Genomic DNA, 20,866 nt, shown 5'->3' with positions numbered 1-20,866 from the left:
AATTAAAAATGGAACGGTTACTTTTTATTTGTACTTCCCTCAGCTTTTCATTCCTGCTATAGGTTTTCCTCTGGACTGGTGGAATGCTGAGCTGGCAAAAGAAGATAAAACAAATGTTGAAACTGCACGTTTCAAAGTTGAGAGCATGATGAAATGCTAACTAGCTTTGCACCGTATGGTCTAGTTGCTGATAAGGGCAGCTAATTTCACTGTGACTGTTTATCATATCGCAGTTGTTTCAATATGGAGAGTTTCTTCTGCCCATGCCTTACTTCTTAGATTTTCCTTAACAAAAGTCATATTTCAATCAGATTGTGGACTTGCACGTGAATTGAATCACAATGTTGAAATGCTCATATGTAAGAAATTCTGGTGTTCTCTTCTTAAAGACCACCCCCAGGGAGACACTAATGAACACCACTGCTTTATGATTAAAGGCAGAATTTGACTTAGAATTTGGTAATGTTTTGTGTTGAGCATGTATAGTTATTAATGTTTGTCACTCAAAAAGGAAAAATACCATTTTTAGCAGCTTGTCCTAAGCTTGTATTTCATGTTAATTCCTGCACTGTGTGACTGGGTGTACATTACCATAACTCTGAATCCTGTGGCTGCCTTCTAGGATACAAATTTAGAGTGACGCAGCTCTCTGAGACGAAATTCAGCTTTTGTAGATGTGTTTTTTGAGATGAAGTTAACGTCCTTTGTAAAATGTACCCGACAGAAATAAGTGAATGAATTTCCAAGCACAGTACGCTACAAAAGTAAAATTCAGAATCAATACCCTAAAAGACAACCAACGAGGAAGTAACAAAGCAGTAAAATAAATTTTGTCCTTGTCAGGAAAATGTACTGGCAAGTACTGCAGTTTCAGTGCATGAGACAAATAGTTGCTCTTCTTTCTGTGTTAACTTTAATGTTTCTGTCAAACCCATTTATGCTCATTTTTTTCAAAAGGAATTTTTTGTCACATTTGGGGGAATGTGTGTATAGCTTTAAAAACATGATAATACAATCTCCTGTATCGAGGTGTTTAAATTCAGACGCATTTCACATGTAGAGTAGTTTTATGAAGACAAAGAATGAGAGAAGGGTCTTGTTTTGCTTTAAACATTGGGGATTTTTTGTAGGTTCCATAATGCATAGTTTTGTGTGAAGATGAAAAATGTGCTCACAGTTATGTTAGCATTTTGAATGTAAAATCTGTGAATTTAGTATTTGTGATCTTTATCCTGCAGCTCATCAACATTCAACACCGAGGGACAAAAAAATACATGTAGCTTCAATGTCTTGTTACAAAAACTTAACTGGACTTTTTGATCCATGATTAGCTGTAAATACTACAGCCAAAATCTCAAGCTGCTGCTGTAAGTCAGTGGAAGCAGGATGTGTACAGAGCAGTTACACACTCAAGGTGTTCATTAAAGTGTGTATGAGAAACAACATTTCTGTCCTACGAAATTCTCTTTCAAATACTTAATCTCTAAAAATTATGTTCAGTATAATAGGGTATAGCAGTTTGTATATTTTAATTTATGATCTACAGTGGCACAAGAGAATTTTGCTGGTTTTATTTCTTAGTCTTTATTTGTCTTTATTTGCTGTACCTGCTGTATTGTAAGTCACTTAGTCATTTAAAAAATAAACGTTCTAGTTTTAATCAAACTCACATCTGCTTATAATTCAGAAAAGTAGTGATAGTGCCTATCTTTTTATGGAGAGGTTGCTTATAATGTATTTTTCAGTTATACACGCTGAAATTGGCTTGTGGTTCTAGAAACATAGACAGGAAGGCTCCTTTTCCCCTGAATTATGTTTAATTGGAATAAATGGAGAACGGAAAAACAAAGGAAGCACAACTTGATGTAAGATGAATGGCGTAAGCCAGTTCCAGAACTGAGGTTTCTTTGTATTTCATTTTGTGCTGTAGCTATGTTCAAATCTGTGCATATTGAAAAATAGTTTTTAAAAACCCATCCAAATATATACTGGTGGTTGTGGGTTTTTCATTCTTAGGCACCTGTCAGATTTTTCTTTTGATATTTCCCTACCTCTTTATTTTCTCCCATAATGAATCCTTTTTCTCTTTGCATAAGCTGCTACAAAGATGAAAAGTTCCTTCCCATAATCATACCAGCATGGCTTTCTTGCAGTTTACTGTGGTGTTTTCAACTTTGAACTTTTATATTTTGTTTTGAATTTTTGTCATGCTGTTCTTAGGACACCACCACTACCACCCCAAAAAAAAAAAAAAAAAGTATGCTTTGGAGAGAAGGTGAAATCTCCTACCTTTACCAGAAGGTTTACATTTGTGCTAGAGGAAGGCTACAATGCAAAGTGATGCCATTACTTCATCCCTAACTCTCTCTTTTTGCCTTACTTCTGAGTGCACGTGCACTCAGAATTTCTTTGTTAAGACACCTTTAATACGTAGACAGAATTCGATGAATTGATACAGATGAAAAAAAGTCTTGTCTATGCACATTTTTTTATATTATTGTGGTATAGGGGATTTTGTGTGCACACGCTCACCAGTGTGTGTACTCAATAAGTCTGAAGTTCTCTACATTGCTGGAGGATCCTCTTTTTTTTTTTCTGATCCTCTTCAATGTAAAAATCAGATTTTAATGGTTTTGGTCACTTTCAAAGTAGCTGTACTGATTTTTGGCAAGATTAAATAAACTTAAAAGACAATTCCTGTATGTCGGCAGCTCAGGCTGATGTTTGAAATTTTGCATATGGTTTGGATGAGGGTGTACTGTGCAACTGTCCCAAGCATGAAAGAACACAAAATACACTGAGATTACTGACATTATGCTTGCTAACACAAGTAAGGATTGGGAAATGGACTACAAACGTATGGAGGATAACTGGTGGGGGCTGTGTACGCAGGGTGGAGTGAATGGTGCTATATTCTTGGTCTCTGCCAGCCAAAAAAGAAAAAGGATTTAAACACAGCAAAGAGAGGGGTAAGAACACAGGTTTGGAGGCACTGCTGATAGTTGCTAATGTAGTTGTGTCTGAGGCTAGGAAACAGCAGCCTTGCAGCTGGAAGAGGGAATCCCAACTCTCCTCCCTGTACTGATGTAGTGCTATTGTTTGTGCTTCTATGGATTTCTGAACCCATACACTGGATGGGATTGGAGGTCTAGCTTGGACTAAGAATAAGCCACTCCCTCGCAAAAAAGAAAAGTTCTGACAATGTTTAGATCACAGGATAGCTGTATGAATTCCTGGTCCTGTCTACACAAGTGTGAACGCAGCAGTAGGGCAGGGATGAGCAATCTGGAGCAAGAGGGCTCAAGACTGCTTTTGGCTGCTGCAGTGCTTTAAGCACAAATGTGATGGCATGCTCAGCCTTCAGTACTGCTCCCCATTACAGGACAAAAGTTAGCAAAGATGTCACCTCAAACATACTTGAAGGAAAAGGTGTACAGTAGGACAAATTGTTAAAAGCTCTCCAAAATGTATGTGTATTGAAAGAGGATTTTGTTTTGCAGTCTGGTTGCAAATCAAAGTATTTTGACTATGCTATGTTTTTCAAGAAGACTTCCTGATGTTTTGCAAGAGCTTTCATGTAAACAATAAACTTAACTCTGTTTAAGAACTGAATTAAAGGGAGAGTTTCCAGGCAGTATAAAGTTACAGAACATCTTTCGAGTTAATTGAGAATCTCTCAGAGGTAAGGGATTTTAACCAAGCAGCTATTTCTGGTTTTAGCCTTCTTTTATGTGATGCCAGTTCGTTACATGAGTTAAAAAGTAGACCTACGATCTGAATTTCATATCAGAAATATCAAATGTATTTCACCTTAAGCCAGTGACTATCTTTCCTTGAACAGGGACGGCGTGGATCAGAGCAATAAATGTTGTAGCAGTAGGTAGCTTTGTCTGAAGTTCCTTTTCCTTGTTATAAAAACTTTTTTTAGCAGCTGAAGACTATATTCATTTGCTGTGTACCTGGTGCTGATGGAGCAGGTATGCTGTAGCATTCTGACTGCTCACTTTGATGCAGCTCTAAATTAAAGGTGCAAGTTTCAAACTTCTGTTGTAGCAATTATCTAACAGTTGGCACCATTTCTAACAATCCCTGAGGGGTTCAAGAGCAAGACCTCCCCAGTGGCATTTCATATTTTGTATTTTCCATTGATTTGAGGAGCTGAGGTTGTCTGATTATAAACCATAGTTCGGTTTTATTCTTGTCTTTTGATTTTTAAAAAGTATTTTAAGAGAGTATTAACAACTGTCAGGAATTGAAGAGGAAAAAAAAATGTCTGAAATTTTTAAAGCAGCTTTCTGAATTAAATTGTATGCTGATTGGAAATAAACAGCACAACTTTTATGAAGGTACTCAAACTATATGTTCTTCTGTATTTGTTTTACAAAGTCTGTGTGTCAGGGTGTGACCAGTCAGTGTGAGTTGCCATAGAGAAATATTTCTAGTGCTGCTTTCAAATATGTGGGGAATGGTCTAATTTATGTACCCAGATTTTTTAAAATCCTTTTTAATAATTATACTGGCTGGAGGGCAGTCAGGACTCTCAGGACTTGAAGCCAACTTTCTGCTCTGAACATGGCTTCATTACTCTATGTGGCAAGCATTAAGTCATCTGCATCTCATCTGGTAAAGCTTGCTCATTTTTAATGGACTCTGTTCTTCCAACCGCTGTGCTGGTCATCAAAACAGAGTACTAAATAAGTCTGATAGGGATGGCAATAAAAATTAAATGTTTATGTAGGTAGCTATTAAGAGTATATGAACAATTTTAATATTCTTCAAGTTCTTGAGCAGCAAGAAAAACTTGTGTAGAAATGATTCTACATACAAGTCTATATGAGGTACGGGGAAAGCTTATATTGGATTTTCTTTGTTCAAAAAATTGACAACACCATAAAGAATGATCTGAATTAAGAACAATAAATGCATGTTTTCATTAGGATTTTTTTTTTGCAGGATTTGTGTCTGGAAATTTTAAAATACATTTGCCTTGCAAGAGAGTAAGTAGTATGGTGGTTCAGATCTCTTAGCACCCAGCTATTGTGCTTCCATCTTTATTTGGAGGAATACAGGAGTGATTCAGGATGACTGAATGCCACCTTGAGTCTATTATTCTTTACATGGAGAGCCATGGAAATTTCTCATGGGGGTCATTCTTACTACTACTGATTATTGGAGTATGGAAACCTGGGATCTGCCAAACTCATAGGTCAAGGAACTCCCGTGTGATATGAGTTCCTTTTCTCAGTACTAACCTAGACAGAATTGCAACTAATGACCTGGAGAAGTAGGGTATGTCCCGCTATCTCCTTTAAATAAGCTGCAAAAATGGGAATGGAGAAAGCGTAGAAATACTGAATTGAGAAAATTAAGGCAATAGCAGTTCATGTTAGCAGGCTAGGAAAAAAACATTTATGAAGTTAAATTTTGGCTTAAAACTCTTTGTTGGAAGGAAGCAGAAAAATAGATGCTGTTCTTTCTTTGTCTTTTTTTTAAGTGTGGAAATCAGAATTAGTTCTTATTGAGCAGAATGGAATTATTTTAAAATCACAGTATTTTTAAGTTTATATATATTCTTTAAGAATGATCGGGTTCCATATTCTTAACAAGGTCTGCTCTAATGAAAGTCTATAAAGAGCAAAAAGCCTAGTGCTTTTTAAAATGTAAAGTCTTTGAAAGCTTACTGCATTCAAAACAAACGAAAATTAGGAAAATAGAGAGCAAACCTTTACCAAAGTAAAAGTACATGAGATTAGATATTACTGCTTATTTTCTCCACTATTTCTTAATGTTGTTTTCTCACTTCTCAAGTGTATGTCATGTTTTCTAGCGTAATTATTTCTGTATGTACGTGTAAGTACATGTTATATGTGTGACCATGACCATGTCATGTACTTTTCTTACTTTGTTTTTGCTTGTTTTTTGTCTTTCCCCATTGGGTATGATTTCATGTTTATTCAGTTGAGTTACACTGCTTTCATCTGCCTCTGTAAAGCAAACATTTATGTCTCACTTTGACTCTTGAAAAAGATAACACTCGCTCTTGTTCAGTGTTGTATACTCTTTGTATTTTACCTGTTCTTATAGGTTCTATTAGCCAATGGAAGGCATTCTCTTTCGGAGGAATTATCATAAAATAAGCGAAGGAATAGCAATTGGTATTTAGTAGTTATTATTGTCACAATCAGTGTAAATATAATTGTTTGAAAGTGTTTTTTGTTTACTTATGCTTGCTATATTTTTTTTTTTCCTCCCCAGATTAAATTTGACAGTGATGGCGTCTGTGTTTGCTGTGAAATGCAACATCAAACATCAGGTTGTAGTAACCTTGGAGAAACACTGAAACTGAACCCTCTACAGGAATGTAATGTTGTGAGGTTGACCCTAAAGGTGCGTTATGAGAAGAATTAACAGTATATTTTAATTTTAAATAGTAAGTATGTAGGAAGACAAAAGTGGGTGGTAAAAGGAGTAGCTGGTGGCGTTCCTGGTGTTTGTATGCTCTTAGGTGAAAAAAAAAAAATTAAACTTCATCCAACAGAATGTAGTACTTCTGTGTTTTGTGGTTTACATTTTATGTTACACTGTCTGTATCTGTATTTGTATGCACAATGATTTTGTTAGAGCTTACTTAAGAAACAGGCTATTATTTGTTATGATTGATATTAGGAGGTACAAGGACAGTTATCTTTCTTGTTACTGTTCAAGAAAGCTAGAATCTTTTCTAGCTGGGAGAGAATGGTAAGTGTTCATTTGAGATGGTGCTGGAAGCATGCTTATAAACTGCTGTGTAATGTTGATAGTAGTTTAAATCCTCTAATGTTTTGTCTTAAAACTACCCAGTTTAAGAATGGACAGGAAATAATAATAATATTTTATGATTCAATTATATCACAATGTAATTGCATACATATTTCTTCATGCATTGTAACCAAACAAGCAAGACATGGTGTTACATTGGTTTGGAAAACAGTAAGTAATCTATGAAAGAATTGGTCAGAGAAAAGAACCCTAAACCGAGGTACAGATGTTGATTCATTTTAGGTGTAATTTAATGGTCAACAGAACTAAGTCTGCATCTGTGGCTCTCAATTTCAAATTATAAATTTTAATGAAGTTAGTAGAATACAGTGGAATAAAGTGGTGAAACTCAGTGTAATAAGGAGCTTAGGGATTTAGACTAAAGAATGAGGCCTGAAAATTCAAAGTTATATTGATATTAGAAGCTGTATTTTAGTTCAGGACAGGTATAAGTCCTGCAAAAAGTGTAATAATAAGCAGCTAAATGTTTTTCAGCTATATTAAGAAAAAGAGACAAGAAAAAGATTTAGCAAGTAGTAAAGATCAGGTAGGAGTTAAAAATAATTTGGTATGGCACCAAAATTCAGTAAGAACTCTGCCTCAGGTTTTAATGAAGATGACGGGAGGGCAAAAACCATTTGGGTAGCATTTACTTTCATTTCATTTAGTAATCGACAAAGAAGCAAAAACTTAATGTTGCTGGTCAAAGAATAATAATAATTTACTACCATTTGGAATGCTAAATGCAGGACTGTATTCAGTGATGCAATTCTAAAGAAAAGTTAAAGGTAGTACCTTGACTTTTACAAGAAAGATGATCAGTCTTCACATTTTTGCAACTATTAAACATTGAAGTTATCTTACAGAAAAAGCTCACTTGTTGATCCTATAAAAACAAAAATTGATAGAGCATATGTTTACTAGCTGTACATATGTCTGCAGAGTCAACTTTAATAATAGAGAAAACAACTGTTTATCTTAGAGGACATTGTCAGCATATGAAGTGGGTAGAAATTACATATGCTGGAAATAAGAGTAAAGTTTCTAAAAGGAATGAATTTGTAAAAAGGAACTGGTGACATCTGCTTGCACTAGCAGAAGGACTGAATTAAAACCAGGAGTTCCTATGAGTATAATCTTAGTGCAGCATTAATTATGTTCAGAATTTTTCAGTTAAGAGGATAATTATGAAAATAACTTCTCTCATAATGTTTCTTAAATCTTTTTCAGTTTTAATTCTGCATTTGTTTTCTGTTTGGATTTGAGAGCTCTGTATTCCTGGCAAATTTAAGAACAACATCCTACTATGCACATAAGGAGGAAAACAAAACCAACAAAAAAAAACAAACAGCTAATTCAGTAGAAAACTGACAATGATAAAGCTTGCTTAATTTAATTGCAATTAACGACTACTATGTGATTTTTGAGAGAACACATTTTTGAACCAAAAGGTCAATTGTGGTTATTGTTTGGGGTGCTGGGGAAGAGAAAGGGTAGAATACCAGAATTAAGAGTATACACCTCTGTATATAATGCTATGTAAGTTTTATTCTCTTCCTCTTTATTAAGTCTGGGGGATATCTCATTTCCATGAAGTAATCTCTTTTTTTTTTTTGGTGCTGGCAACTATAGGAGCTCCAGTGTGAACAGAACAGTTGCACACATATTGGATGTCTGATCTTGTTCCCTGTTAGTCTCTCTAGACTTTCTTGAATGTCTCTCTGTTATCCTATATATCTGATATTTGTGCAAACTGGCTTTTATTCAAGTAAAACCAGAAAAAATGCAGGAGAGTAAATCTGTAGATAGACATGTGCTTGCCTGCATGTGAGCAAGAGCACGCTGACCTAGTTATAAAACTGGTAGCATCTCTGGATTACATTGCTGATTGTACCTCAGGCAAAGTCCTAAGTCCTAAATATGTTTCAAGATGAAACAGGTACGAATGATATCTTTTTTTTTTTATTAAGTGTTACCACTGAATAGGATAAAATGCTGGCGTGTTAGTCTGTATTGACCATCTGTTGGTTTGTAAGCAGAATTTTGGGGAACTGAGTTTTTCTTGTAACATTAATTACACGGTATTATCCTGTTGAATATTATTTTACCAAAGAACAATCACATAATTCTGAATTTTAAATTAGAATGAGCTAAAACTAGGTGCAAGCTTTCAGTATGAGACTGAATTTTCCTGCAAGCCTTCATCTGTGGAAATTATTCCTTCCTTTTAAACTGAAAATATCTTGGACTTATTAAAAGCATGCAAGCAACAAAGCTTATCTTCTTAAACTTTTGCTTTGAGATGATGAAGGTAGACATAGAAGATGGAATCATTGTAATGTATTATTACTGCATGATATTTGCATGTAAGAGCAGAATGTTATGCGGCTTTGATGTTGTAATGATTTAGTAGGGTATTTTTAATTACTTTAACAGCTTACACAGCCCAGAATACATGCAGTCGTATATGCTAAATTATGATTATATATAAATATTTACTTTCTATTTTACTTAAGTACATCTATAGCATGGGGTTTTGACTATGCAGGCTAGGGGTAAGCTGTTTCCACCTCTATTTTCAGCACAAATACTTGTTTCAGAACTGCTGAAATTCAAGTGCAATATAAATAGTAAAAGTCTTTTTAAGGGTACTGATTGCATTCATTAGCATCGTTATTAGGGATTTGTATAATTTAGGATTCTTGCAGTTTTCTGTGTGAATGTTTCATCATCTTTGAATCTAAATTTATTTTTACTGCTTTTTCTGCTGACCAAGCCTAACCATATGTTTAATTTTTTGCCATTCAGAACAGCATGCTTTCACTTCCATGACAGAGGAGGATGACTCCTAAAATATTCTTTTGAGTTAGGAGAACAGGCTTATCCTCTCTGATGCTCCTCTGATTCTCTTTATGACCAAATGCAAGCTATTTAATTTTGCTGAACTGAAGCAAAATGACTTCCCTAAAAGACTTTCTAATCTATTTGAAATTGGGTAAAGCTTAGTGAAGAATAAATAATTTCCTCTAAGACAAGATTTTTTTAAATGCTGGAATTGTTTCAAGTTCTTTAACAGGTAAATGAAAATACTCAGTATGCTCAGGGTGTAGTAATAGTTAATAGTAGGTATAAAAATACATCAAAAATAGAACAATTCAGTGTTTGCTTTGTATGTTGAATAGTGGAGCAACAAGTATTCACAAGTTGTAAATAACAATTGTGTAACAGACAGTCTACTCCTATTTTTCCTTCATGCATATTTCTGTTCCTAGCTTAGAAAATGAGTGAATATGTTGTGAACTTCTCTCACAGCTGAAAAGCTGCCTTTTTTGAATTGCTGAAATCTGTTTATTGTTTGCTTGTTTGATTAATTTATGGAACCTTAGTCTTTCAGTAGTATCTCCCTAATAAATCACCAGTACTGCCTTTAACGTAGATACCTGAGTTGATGAAGGTTATGCAAACTCCTTGCCAAGCAGCACAGACATTTTTGAGTTTATTTTTAAGTAGCTGTGCACTGTTTTCTAAAAATATAGTAAATACTTTAGACTCATGCAAAGTAGTAACAATATGATACCTTAATACCATACATCTATTTCATGAAGCATTGGCCATTTCTTCATTTATAGTTTAATGTGCATGTGAATGATTTTCATTCATGGTTCTGAATTGATTCTTTGTAAGTAAAGACTGTCTTTCTAGTCTTAGAGCAGCTATTTTTCCTACTGTTTTTCAAACATATCCAGCTAGAACAACTGAAGTTATGGTTTGAGTTAGAGGAATTGTTGTCCTCGAATTTACAAATAAGAGAGGTACACACAGACTAATTTCATGGGTGAAGAAGCTTTCCTGCTCATTATCTCTTTTCAGGTTATAGTGGTAGAAGAAATGTAGCACCATAATTGAAGTCAATCAAGGAGAAAAGAAATCATCTTCAAAGAATTGCAGAAGTGAAGCTGGTTTTAGCCTTTGATCAGTGTAGGTGTTAAGATCCATGTGTTCAGGACCACTGATTACAAAGTGTACTTCTTACACATTGGCAAGCTGTTTTCACTCCTTGTATTGTTTATTGACCAAGCTCTCAAAAGTTCATGGGACTTAAGAGCCTCCAAAACTACGAACCTTTTATTTCCACAGGAAAATGATCTTTTGGGCCAGCAAAATGGGAGTGTTTTGTAAAGTTCAATAGAAAGTTGCCAGTTCAATACTGTTGTACAGGTTAGAACACTTAACCAGTACTGGCTTTGTGCTATATGACTTATTTTTTGTAATGTGGGCGTGAGTAACTCAGTTCACAAAGAATAGTACTATTTAAAATGTTGTAAATAAACATGGAGAGAAAGAAGTTAAGTGGGTACAAAAAGCTGTTCTTTGTTTCCTTCTACAGCTAGGTAGATTTAAATACAAGTTCTTAATTATCTGTAAGCAGCACAGCTGGATAACTTCCCATATAATATTTGACAGAAAAAACAAGTACTTGTGGTAATATTGCTTTGTCTGTGTGATATATTTGCATTTTGAATGTTAAATTCCCTGGTTTGGTATTCATGTACATAACTGAAAGTACAGTTCATTGCTATGATATGATGAAGAGGCAAGGGATTGATATAATATTTACCAAAGTCTGCAGCTGAGTTGAGTTGTGAAGGCATCCAGAGGTTCTTGTTTGGGTTTACTTGATATTTATTCTGTATTTAATGGGTATATAAGAGGAATTACGGAGCTCCTGCAATAGTTCGTTAAAATGAGATGGATTAAGCAAGGCAATTGGTTATTTTCCCAAATAACAATTAAATTATGCTGAAGTATATAATTATATTGAGTTTACACTATAGTCCTTTGGTGTGATCAACATCTTCTTGACAAGCCCCTAAAAACAGTGGTTTGTGCTAGATAGTTGCATATCAAAAGGGAGTTTCAGTGAAACTTTTTCTCTTACGACTTGCTGTGTTATGCATTTGATGAATAAAGTATACACAGCCAAGGTGGAACACTCATTCAAAAGGTTAGTGCATCTTACTGCTTTTTTCTTGCTATGAGTTTGGACATATTGTATGTATGGAAGCAAAGTTATTTAGAAATTTAACTTACTGACCAGATTTGTATGCAGATTGCTGTCAGTCAAGTGGTATTTCCCTTCCAGCCCTAAAAAATTGCATTGATGTTTTGTTCTTAATTTTGAATACCTGTACTATTACACGTATTACAACCTGATTGCAGCTTGATTGATTAAAATGGCTTCTCTACATCTGATTCTGGAAGGCAACCAGTAGTTAGTAGGGAGAAATTCAGTTATACCTTTGTTTTCTAAGATATGGATGTAATTCACCATTGGAGCAAAATTGGTTGCATTTCAGTTTTACTTTGTATTTGTTGTGATAGGAGGTACAAATTACTTTTTAAAGGGAAACATTTCAGCTGTTTCAACAATACACTTGCTGTGAGTGTTCTTTGATTATAAATGACTCAGTTCCCCCACCTCTCCCACCAGTAATGTGGGGCTCATGTCATTGCCATTTTTCTTCCGTTTTGGATTCTATCTCAAGCAAGAGATTTTCTTTGCTTCTGTTGGGTAATTGTGTGTGTTAACAGCTGTTCTAAATTGCTTTGTAAAATGATTGTTTCTACAGTTGAGTTATCAAAGCGATAAATCAATCACCATTTTTTTTCCCTGTTCCAGTTTAATATTATCTGACTGACTTATCATCCAGCAGTTAAATAGAAAACAAAGAAAATGAGTTCTTAGGGCAAATTGCTTTCTCATTGTGTTACTGTATATTCTTTTTTGTATGATGTTCTCATTGAATTAAGTCCTGCAATGATATTTTTGGACTAGAAAATATTAAAAAATATTTCAAATCAAAGTTCAGATCTAAAAATATACTCAGGTATTGGAATACAACTCCTATTCTGATGTATTCCATAGGCTTTATGCAAAGTCTAAGATTTAGAGAACGTGCATTTTTGTGTAGTAATTTTTCTGAAAAATAGTAGACTTGAAAATGTAGGTTTTCTTCCTAGGACTACAGCAAAAAAGGAAATAGATATCTTGTGGCACTGCTGAGTGTAGTTTGCTTTTCTTGTGTTTTTTTTTTTTTTAGTTTATCTGAATCATTACCTACTGTTAATCTTCATTTTGATAAAATTTGATAGGCAATCACTTTTGCCAGTGTCTCCTCCTTTGCCTTCAGTCACGCACGAAGCACAAAAAATCCCTGCCATTTTCTTATCTCAGCAGTCACTTGCAAACTGGTGATGGAAGGGAATATGGGAAAAAGGCAAAGACGTGGCAAAGAAGACTAAAGATTTTGCGTGCCTAGAGGTGGTTAAAGGAAAGGGGAAGAGGCTTAACAGTGTAAGGCACTGAAGTTTCATAACTGTTTTTTGTGTGGTCTGATCTCACTGATTCCCTGTTATGGAGACCACTTAGGAATCCTCAGCACACAGATATAGTTGAAAGGATTTCAGTAAACTTCTCTGAGTCAGCCTTAGTTCAGAATGCTTTTTGCATTTGGTCATTCAATCTGTAGAATTTAAAGCCTTCTCCAATGTTGATCACAGTAGGAGATTACCAACTCTAAAAGGACTCTTACTTTAAAAATTACAGAACTTTTTCTGTGTTTGTTTCTTATTGTAGCCTGGCTTTTGCCCTGTAATATTGTTAGCAAAGCTATGATATTGGATTCTTTTCTGTTGCATCAACTGAATTATGTATGGTGGATATTAACCACACCAAAATGCTATGCATCAACATTCAAATCAGTTCCCTCCTCATTTCATTTTTTGATAGAGATGTTTTTAAGAGGAATCATCTGCTTCCTAGGTGTTCAGTAATGAGAATTTTAAGTCTAAATTCTTTATAATAAATGATAGTAAGGTGATGCTGTATTGTTTTTGTTGTTGTTGTTCTGTTTGGGTGTTTTGTTTCCTCTGGAACTGCCTTTGGGATACTGGAATGTAGTGTCAGAACGATCAGCAATTGCTTTCTGAGATTACGTTCATAAACGTCACTGCTTGCTGTTGTTGCCAAGCAGTCTGTGACTAGTCAAATTCTTAGAACTTTAACACTTTTTTGTTGTTTTTTTTTTGTTTGTTTGTTTTCTTTTCTTTTTTGTGTGTTTTTTTGGATGGTATAATTTCTGTGAACAAAAGTACTTGTACTTGTCTCCCACTGAAGGGAAGTAGCTTTCTCTACTTTGTAATCCACAGTGGGAGAAAATTTAGGTGTACTCTGTATGATTAAGGAGAGAAAACATACTCTGTGAAATGTACCAATGTGAATTCTTTTCTTAAATGCCTAAAGATAGCTGTAAGTAGGCATATAATGTCTAACAAATCATGTATGTGAGTGACTGCTGATGCCATTTTTAGCTCAGACCTTGGCAGCATCAGTGTGAAAATAGGTTGTTCATTTCCCTTCCAGCAGTGAACGTGAGATAACATGACCCATATGTTGGACTGAGATAGCAGAAAACTCACCTGCTCTTTTAGATGCCAAATGAAACCTGGAAGGCCTTGACACAAGATTGCAATATATTGTATTTATTTTCAGTGTTAATGCCTATAAAAATTTGTCCTAATTGGTAAATTTCATGTTGGGCCCAGACAAAAGGAGTTGTGCAGCCTTTTGGGGGGAATATGGTGGGTACCTGTTTTGGATGCCTGACAGTTCATTAGCTCTCTTTTCAAGAGATATGAGCAAATTTATTAGAGATGATTATATAGAGTGTAAAAGAAAAAGCATTTTTTAAAGTCGACTTTGAGTGTATTTTCTCAAAACTTAAGAGTTTTTGAAGGTTGATGAGATAGCAACGTTATTTTCTGTATTCCTTGGTGGGGCAATGTAGTCACTAACATAGTCTGTAGATTACACATAATTGCAAAGATTATAGTTTAGGCAGCTTACATTCATCAGCTAATGTCTAAAAGCGATTGCATTGAAGAAAACATGTTTTGAATGCTCAAATAGCATGTAAAATGTCCAAAAAAAAGGCATCGGGGATCCCTTTCCAGGGCCATGGTTAAGGATTTTAAAAGAATGACACTGCAAAATATTGGTCTGTCATTTTGTTTGTTATGGTGTGGTTGGATTTTGCATAACTGTTGGCAGCGCTCGAGGGAACGCAGCAATACAAACTGTGGCTTCCACCTGCTCAGATACTCAGGGCTTCCAGATAGAAAGAACGTCAGGATTTTTCATTTGCAGCTCACAGAGCCTGTCACCTGAGTCATTTTACCTATTCATAATTCTGGAAACGTGCAAAGAATGAAAGACACATACTGTAGATAGACATATTCTATTTGCATAGCCAGCAATGCCTGCTTGTGTACCTGAAAGCACCAGAAAACCTAACTTCTCATTGCTTTTGATGCACATAGGCTTTTCTTGTACCTAAGCTGCTTGGTGGGTATAAATATTCTGTGGTGGCATGGGGAAAACAATGCTGATGTTGGTTAAATTTTGGAACAGAGTAACTTTCTTACAGCCAGTTTAGAAAATTCAGCTTTTCTGCAAACTACTAGCAATATATTCCACAAGCTCTTCCAGTTTAACAAGTAGACGTAACGCCAAAGGGGAGGTATTTCAGCTTAATTAGAATTAATGCATGTATGCAAGAGGGAGGACAGGAGGAATCTCTTCCATTTCTGTTCAGCCTTCCCAAACGTAAATACTTCTATGATATATTGCTACGTATTAGGTCTGGTGGAGAGCTCCAGCTTGGTTTCTTGCCAAAATGAAGTGAAATATATGTGCAATGTCAAAATGGCATTTTTGGCTGAAATACTTCTGCTAGCTCTATTAATAGACCTAACTATTTCACATTGGAGGAATGTTCAAGTTCTTCTCAAGTAAAGGTTTGAAAGCTTTGCTTCTTTTTGGCATGTAAGATGGAATCAAAACAGGCTATTCTATACTCACATTATGGTATTATTAATTAGCAGTTAGTTTTAACTAGATAGTTTTTAGCTATTGTGCTGAAGAAAACACAGTAGAAGAAAAGAGCATGCACACAGAATTAGTTTTTCAAAGCCAGTTGATTAAATATGTAAAAGAATCTGTCAGATCAGTCTGAACACCTTAGTTGGTGATAAATAGGTTTGTTTAACTCGCTTTTTAGGGTTATAGTGCTCTTACAGTGATTTTTTGGCCTCTGTTGATGTCATTGAGTTCTTTCTCTAACATTTCATGGAATTCTGTAGTTAAACCATGTTTATTCCGAGACGTGGTTCAAAGAAAATTTCTGCCTTTTGTTTTAGATAGCACTTAAAATCACAGAATGGTTTGGGTTGGAAGGGGCCTTAAAGACCACCCAGATCCAATCCCCTGCCATGGGCAGGGACACCTCCCACCAGCCCAGACTGCCCAAAGCCTCATCCAGCCGGGCCTTGGGCACTGCTGGGGATGGGACAGCTTCCCTGGGCAGCCTGTGCCAGGGCCTCACCACCCTCTGAGTGAAGAATTTCTGCACTTCATGCTAATTTGTCCAAATTATTTGTTAATTATTGTCTTTTTTCTTTCATTTATATCCTTTATTTCTCCAAATATCTCAATGATTCCTCCACATTTTAAAGGTTCAGCCTGTCTCTTCAGTAACAGCATATTTCATAAGAATCCTACTAATGGAAGGCAAAAAGCCAGTCAGCACATAACACCATTTAACCTGGACAACACACCTCCTTTTCTTGGGCAGACACTGCTTCTCAGTTCAGTGAGGTGAGAAGGCTATACCCAACACTCCTTACAATTTTGGCTTGTCAGAATCTGTTTAATAAAAGTTGCTTCAGTGAATTTAACAGCTACCCAAGTTTGCTGCCATTGTGCATATCTGAAAACGATGTTGTGTTATGTTTCCCATCTGAGAAACATTGACAGTGAGACAACGTTGTGTTCTCTGATCAGTGTAGGTATTGCAGAAATCAAAGATCTGTCACTAAATCTCCTGGTTCTTGTACTGGACATAGATTTCCTCCTCCTTGAGACAGCTATAAATGTAGTCATCTGTGGCAGGTGCTGCGGAGAATGAGGTTAGTCCCTGTTGTGGTTACTGCCTTTTCAGAGACGTTTCCTAAAGGACATCTTAATTGTCATCATGTTCCAGCTGGAACCTGCATAAGCACCAACACTGTCTTTCTGGGTAGCATGTTTGGCCATAGAGGGTTTTAGATTTTGAAAAGCTACTACTTGCCCACTCGCTATTATAGTGCACTAAATGAGTGTGCTATGGATTACCTAATTACCTGTTCAACAGGATACGGAAGAAATTCCCTGAAGATGGTAAATAGCCTGATGCTGAATAATGTGTGTTTGGGGGTTGGATTGGGTTTGAGGGTGCAGTGGAAGTGTTACTTGTTGGTTTGTGGGTTGAATCCTTTCTGAATTAAAACATACTTTTGAAAAAAAAAATCAAATGAGGTAGTAGTCTTGATTTAAGAAATGCCTAGTGATAGTGAGGATACCACAGTCATTGCTCTGTTATTGCTTTCACTGTTAAAAATTTAAATCTTTTCTGAATTTGTTTAGCTTTGCTGTCTTGATACATTTTTGGCTGATATCTTCTCTTTCTAGAACTTCATGAAATACATAAAAATTTTGCATCGCTACATTTGAAACATTCTTATTGCATCTTTAGTGACCAGAAAGATTGCAGTGGGAACAGTGCTCTAGCTGTTGTCTGCTTGACCTGGGAAAGGAGTCTGTGGGAAAAGGGCCATTGTTTCGGTGGGCAGTAATCCCTGCCCTACCTTATAAACACAATGCTGAAAGGCAGACTGAGTTCAGCTACCCATGGCAAGGGACAAATCTCAAACCACAGCAGAGTTGTGATCAATGTGAGTGTTCAGTCTGGGACAGTACTGAAGCCCAGGCTACTTGCAGACTCAACTTACTTTGTCTGTTGTTTCACAGTAGTTAGCAATGCATAAAAAATAAAACATTTAGTCTGATGCTGTCTGGAAACATTTTTCCAGAAGAACTGGCAGAGAAGGATAAAATAACTAAACAGAAAATGAAATGCATCGTTTGGCTTTACTCTTTGATTTAGGGTAAGGGAGAAATGAATTTTTGGGGAAAAAAAAATAATTCTTTTTCTCTATTCATGTAATGTTAAATGGGTTTCGTGTATTCCCTATTTTTATAAATGACTATAAATACAGTGTTACTGATTCCTACTATTATAGTTGCTGTTTGATATTTCAGATGAACTTTCACTAACCACCAATATACACCTATTTTGTGGTTTAAAGGGCTTAAAATCCTTTAAAAAGTAACTGCCTTTCTTTCGATGGGAAATAGTCTAGTGTTTGTCTTTTGTTTCAGGAGTGGAGGAGTGCTAGTAGGGGACCTCATACCATTTTTATGCTAGCCACTTGATAATTTTCTACAGAAACAGTTTTCAGATTAGCTAGACTGATATCTAATATTAATGCTTTGTCTATATTGCTTGACGCACCAGGTATGTTAGGTGATAACTTAAATTTAATAACAGTAATAAAAAAATAGATGTGAAGTAAAATACCACAATATCACCTTAAAAGCCCCGCTCCTGAGTGTTTTTGAAGTTTCAGGCTTTTATAGTTTCTCTCATCTGGTGCTTTTCAGTTTATCTTGCAGTCTGCTTTTCTGTAATTATGAAGTAATCGTACAGGTTCTTTTTTGTTTGCTGTTTTATTCCTTTTCATGTCTATAATGAGCTTTACTTAGCATAGATTTAGCAGAGAGCTAGCATAGCCTCTTTCAAAAATCTTAAACTCAGGTAAGTATAAGTAAGAATGAGGTTTGCTCTGTAGCATTTCTCAAATAAAAATAGTTTTGTCTTTGTGGTTTTGCTTCTGTCCTTACCCAGGAGCAGGACAAAGAGGATAGTAGTTCTACAGGGAAAGATCTGGAGCTCTGTGGACAGAAGATAAGTCAGTAAATTACTGTTGCAAAACCCCTCAGTTATCACCGCAGGATGTGTAAGGACGAGTATAGTTTATAAAGGACAAATGATAATCCTGACGCTTAGAGTCAACATTTGCAAGACCTCAGTTATGCCCCATTTAGAATTCTGCATTTGAGGAAAAATGTGGAGAAGCTTGAAGGTGAACCAGAGGAAATCGAAGAAAATAATCAGAGGCCTAGAAAATTGGTCTTGGTCAAGGATTTCAAGAAGTTGGGTTAACGTTCTGCAATAAAGGAGGAAAGACTTTAAGCGTGATGACTGAGTCTAAAAATGTAAAGCACTGTGGTAACGGCCTGTTCTCAAAAGCTGTGGAAGAAAAAGAGCAGTGGTTGTTTACTGTAGGCTGGACATAAGGAAAACATTTTCATGGTAATTGCAGGTGGTTAAACGTCGGAATTGCGGGATGGAGCGAGCTGTGGGATCTTTAGGAACAGATGAAAGAAACATCTGTCCTGAGGTACAGAAGCAGTACGAGGGCCTTAGGGACACTTTATATCAAAGTTGTAAATTAGGATCCAGAGTGTATTATTGAGCATAGATGGTATCAAGTTATACCTCTGGATTAGCTAAAACTTTTGGTTCTAAAGGCCTGTAGTTTGTAACTTAGATCCTTTAGAAGGCTTTTTATGCAGAGAGTGTTTTTACTTGTGGTATATTAACAATTTGGGGATTGTTTCTCATCTGTTCTCTGTGAAATACTTTTACTGGCTATTCTGAATACTAACTGAGCAACATCGTTGTCACAAGTACGACGGCAGGTAGGCAGTTGCTGTAGAAGGACTGTAGTGGTTTTGGAACATTACCAGCATGTTGGATGAACCGCTGTTCCTTTTCTTTACTTGTAAGAAAAATAAAAATCCAGTCATTGGAAGAAATGGATGCTTTTTTTTAATTATAACTTTCTTTTTTGTTTTTAATTATACCTATAATTAAAATGTTTCTCTCATTCTACTTAGTAAGTAGAAATACTTGTTCTGTTTGAAAATGTATTAAAAACAAAACCAATGTGGCAGTATGCACTTCCTTTGTCAGCACAAGGTGAAACACGCAGATGCAGTCAGTGCTTTTTTCTCATACCTAAAAATATGTATGTTTCTTTCTAATGTTTCAGATGCATAGAATATCTGATATAGGGTAAATTTCTAGATTTCATGCTACATTTTCCATTGATTTTTTTTATCACATAACCCTAATAGGTAGATTTCAAATATTGAAGGCAATGAAATTTCTTTGTGTTTTTGTTTTGCTTTGTTTTTAACCAGAAGTGCATTTCTTAGTATTTTGGTAGTGAGAGCTGTAGCTCGGGGTCTACTATGAAAGCAGCAATTTGTCTTTTGCAAAGTAGCTGGAAAACTTGAAGTATTAATATTTATGACGAAATCCCTAATACCAAATGTAGTTTGATAGGTGGGGAAGGGAAGATCGTAGTGTCATTTGTGTCGGAAAGGACCCGTGAGGTCAAGTACAGCCATCATACCACTAGGAAGTGCAGTACTAAACCACGTCCCTAAAGATGTTTGTCTCTGATTTAAGATGTTTGTCTCTGGATTGTTTGCTGCTGGTTTAAAAGACAGTATTACATGCTGAATGAGTTCTACACAGCTAATTGAGACCATATGAAATTGATAGCAAGTGACGGTGATTATTATCAAATTGCTAAAAATATTTCCTGTCCTTTGTGTCCCTGACATAAGAGATGATATTCTGATGCATGTCTTTTCACAGGATCTGTTGTTCAGTGTATGCGCTCTCAATATCATCTCCACCATTGTCTGTGCTTTGGCAACAGCGATGTGTTGCATGCAGATGGTTTCTTCTGATCTTCTGCAAATGGTGAGTATGTTTCAGTGACAACACAGGATGTTGTCCAACATAACATATTTTCCTAATTTATGTATGCTCATTTGTACCTACTCCTTGCTTGTAAACTTAGGCCTGTGTGTCTTTGTGTAGTGTTAGAATGCATGTACATGGGCGTGTGTTTTATCTGTGTACATCTGTATAAATACAGCATACAGATGTATGCAACATGAATAGCTGCTGCATTAGAGGTGTTTACATATTATTTTAGAGAGTTATATTCAGGATTTTGCAATTGGGAGTAAATTAGCTTTGTTACCAGGATT

General features: G+C 35.7%; 1 protein-coding gene across 14 annotated transcripts in view; it reads left to right on the top strand.

The window, feature by feature from the left end:
• Positions 1-20,866, top strand: part of ENTREP2 (endosomal transmembrane epsin interactor 2) — a 157,612-nt gene that overhangs the window by 80,802 nt on the left and 55,944 nt on the right. For 8 of the 14 annotated variants that reach the window (XR_010834270.1, XR_010834269.1, XM_067003950.1 and 5 more), the window contains 3 exons: positions 4,954-4,997; positions 6,256-6,387; positions 20,466-20,573. Coding sequence is in view for 12 of the 14 variants with exons in the window: in XM_067003950.1 (XP_066860051.1) it covers positions 4,954-4,997; positions 6,256-6,387; positions 20,466-20,573 (284 nt within the window). In the remaining 2 variants the exon portion in view is untranslated. The remainder of the gene's footprint in view (positions 1-4,953; positions 4,998-6,255; positions 6,388-20,465; positions 20,574-20,866) is intronic. The other 6 variants (XM_067003952.1, XM_067003949.1, XM_067003948.1 and 3 more) reach the window with 2 other exon arrangements.

This window comes from Anser cygnoides, chromosome 11, assembly GCF_040182565.1.
Source record: "Anser cygnoides isolate HZ-2024a breed goose chromosome 11, Taihu_goose_T2T_genome, whole genome shotgun sequence".
Taxonomy (NCBI): domain Eukaryota; kingdom Metazoa; phylum Chordata; class Aves; order Anseriformes; family Anatidae; genus Anser; species Anser cygnoides.
This window is presented reverse-complemented; position numbering and strand designations above follow the sequence as displayed.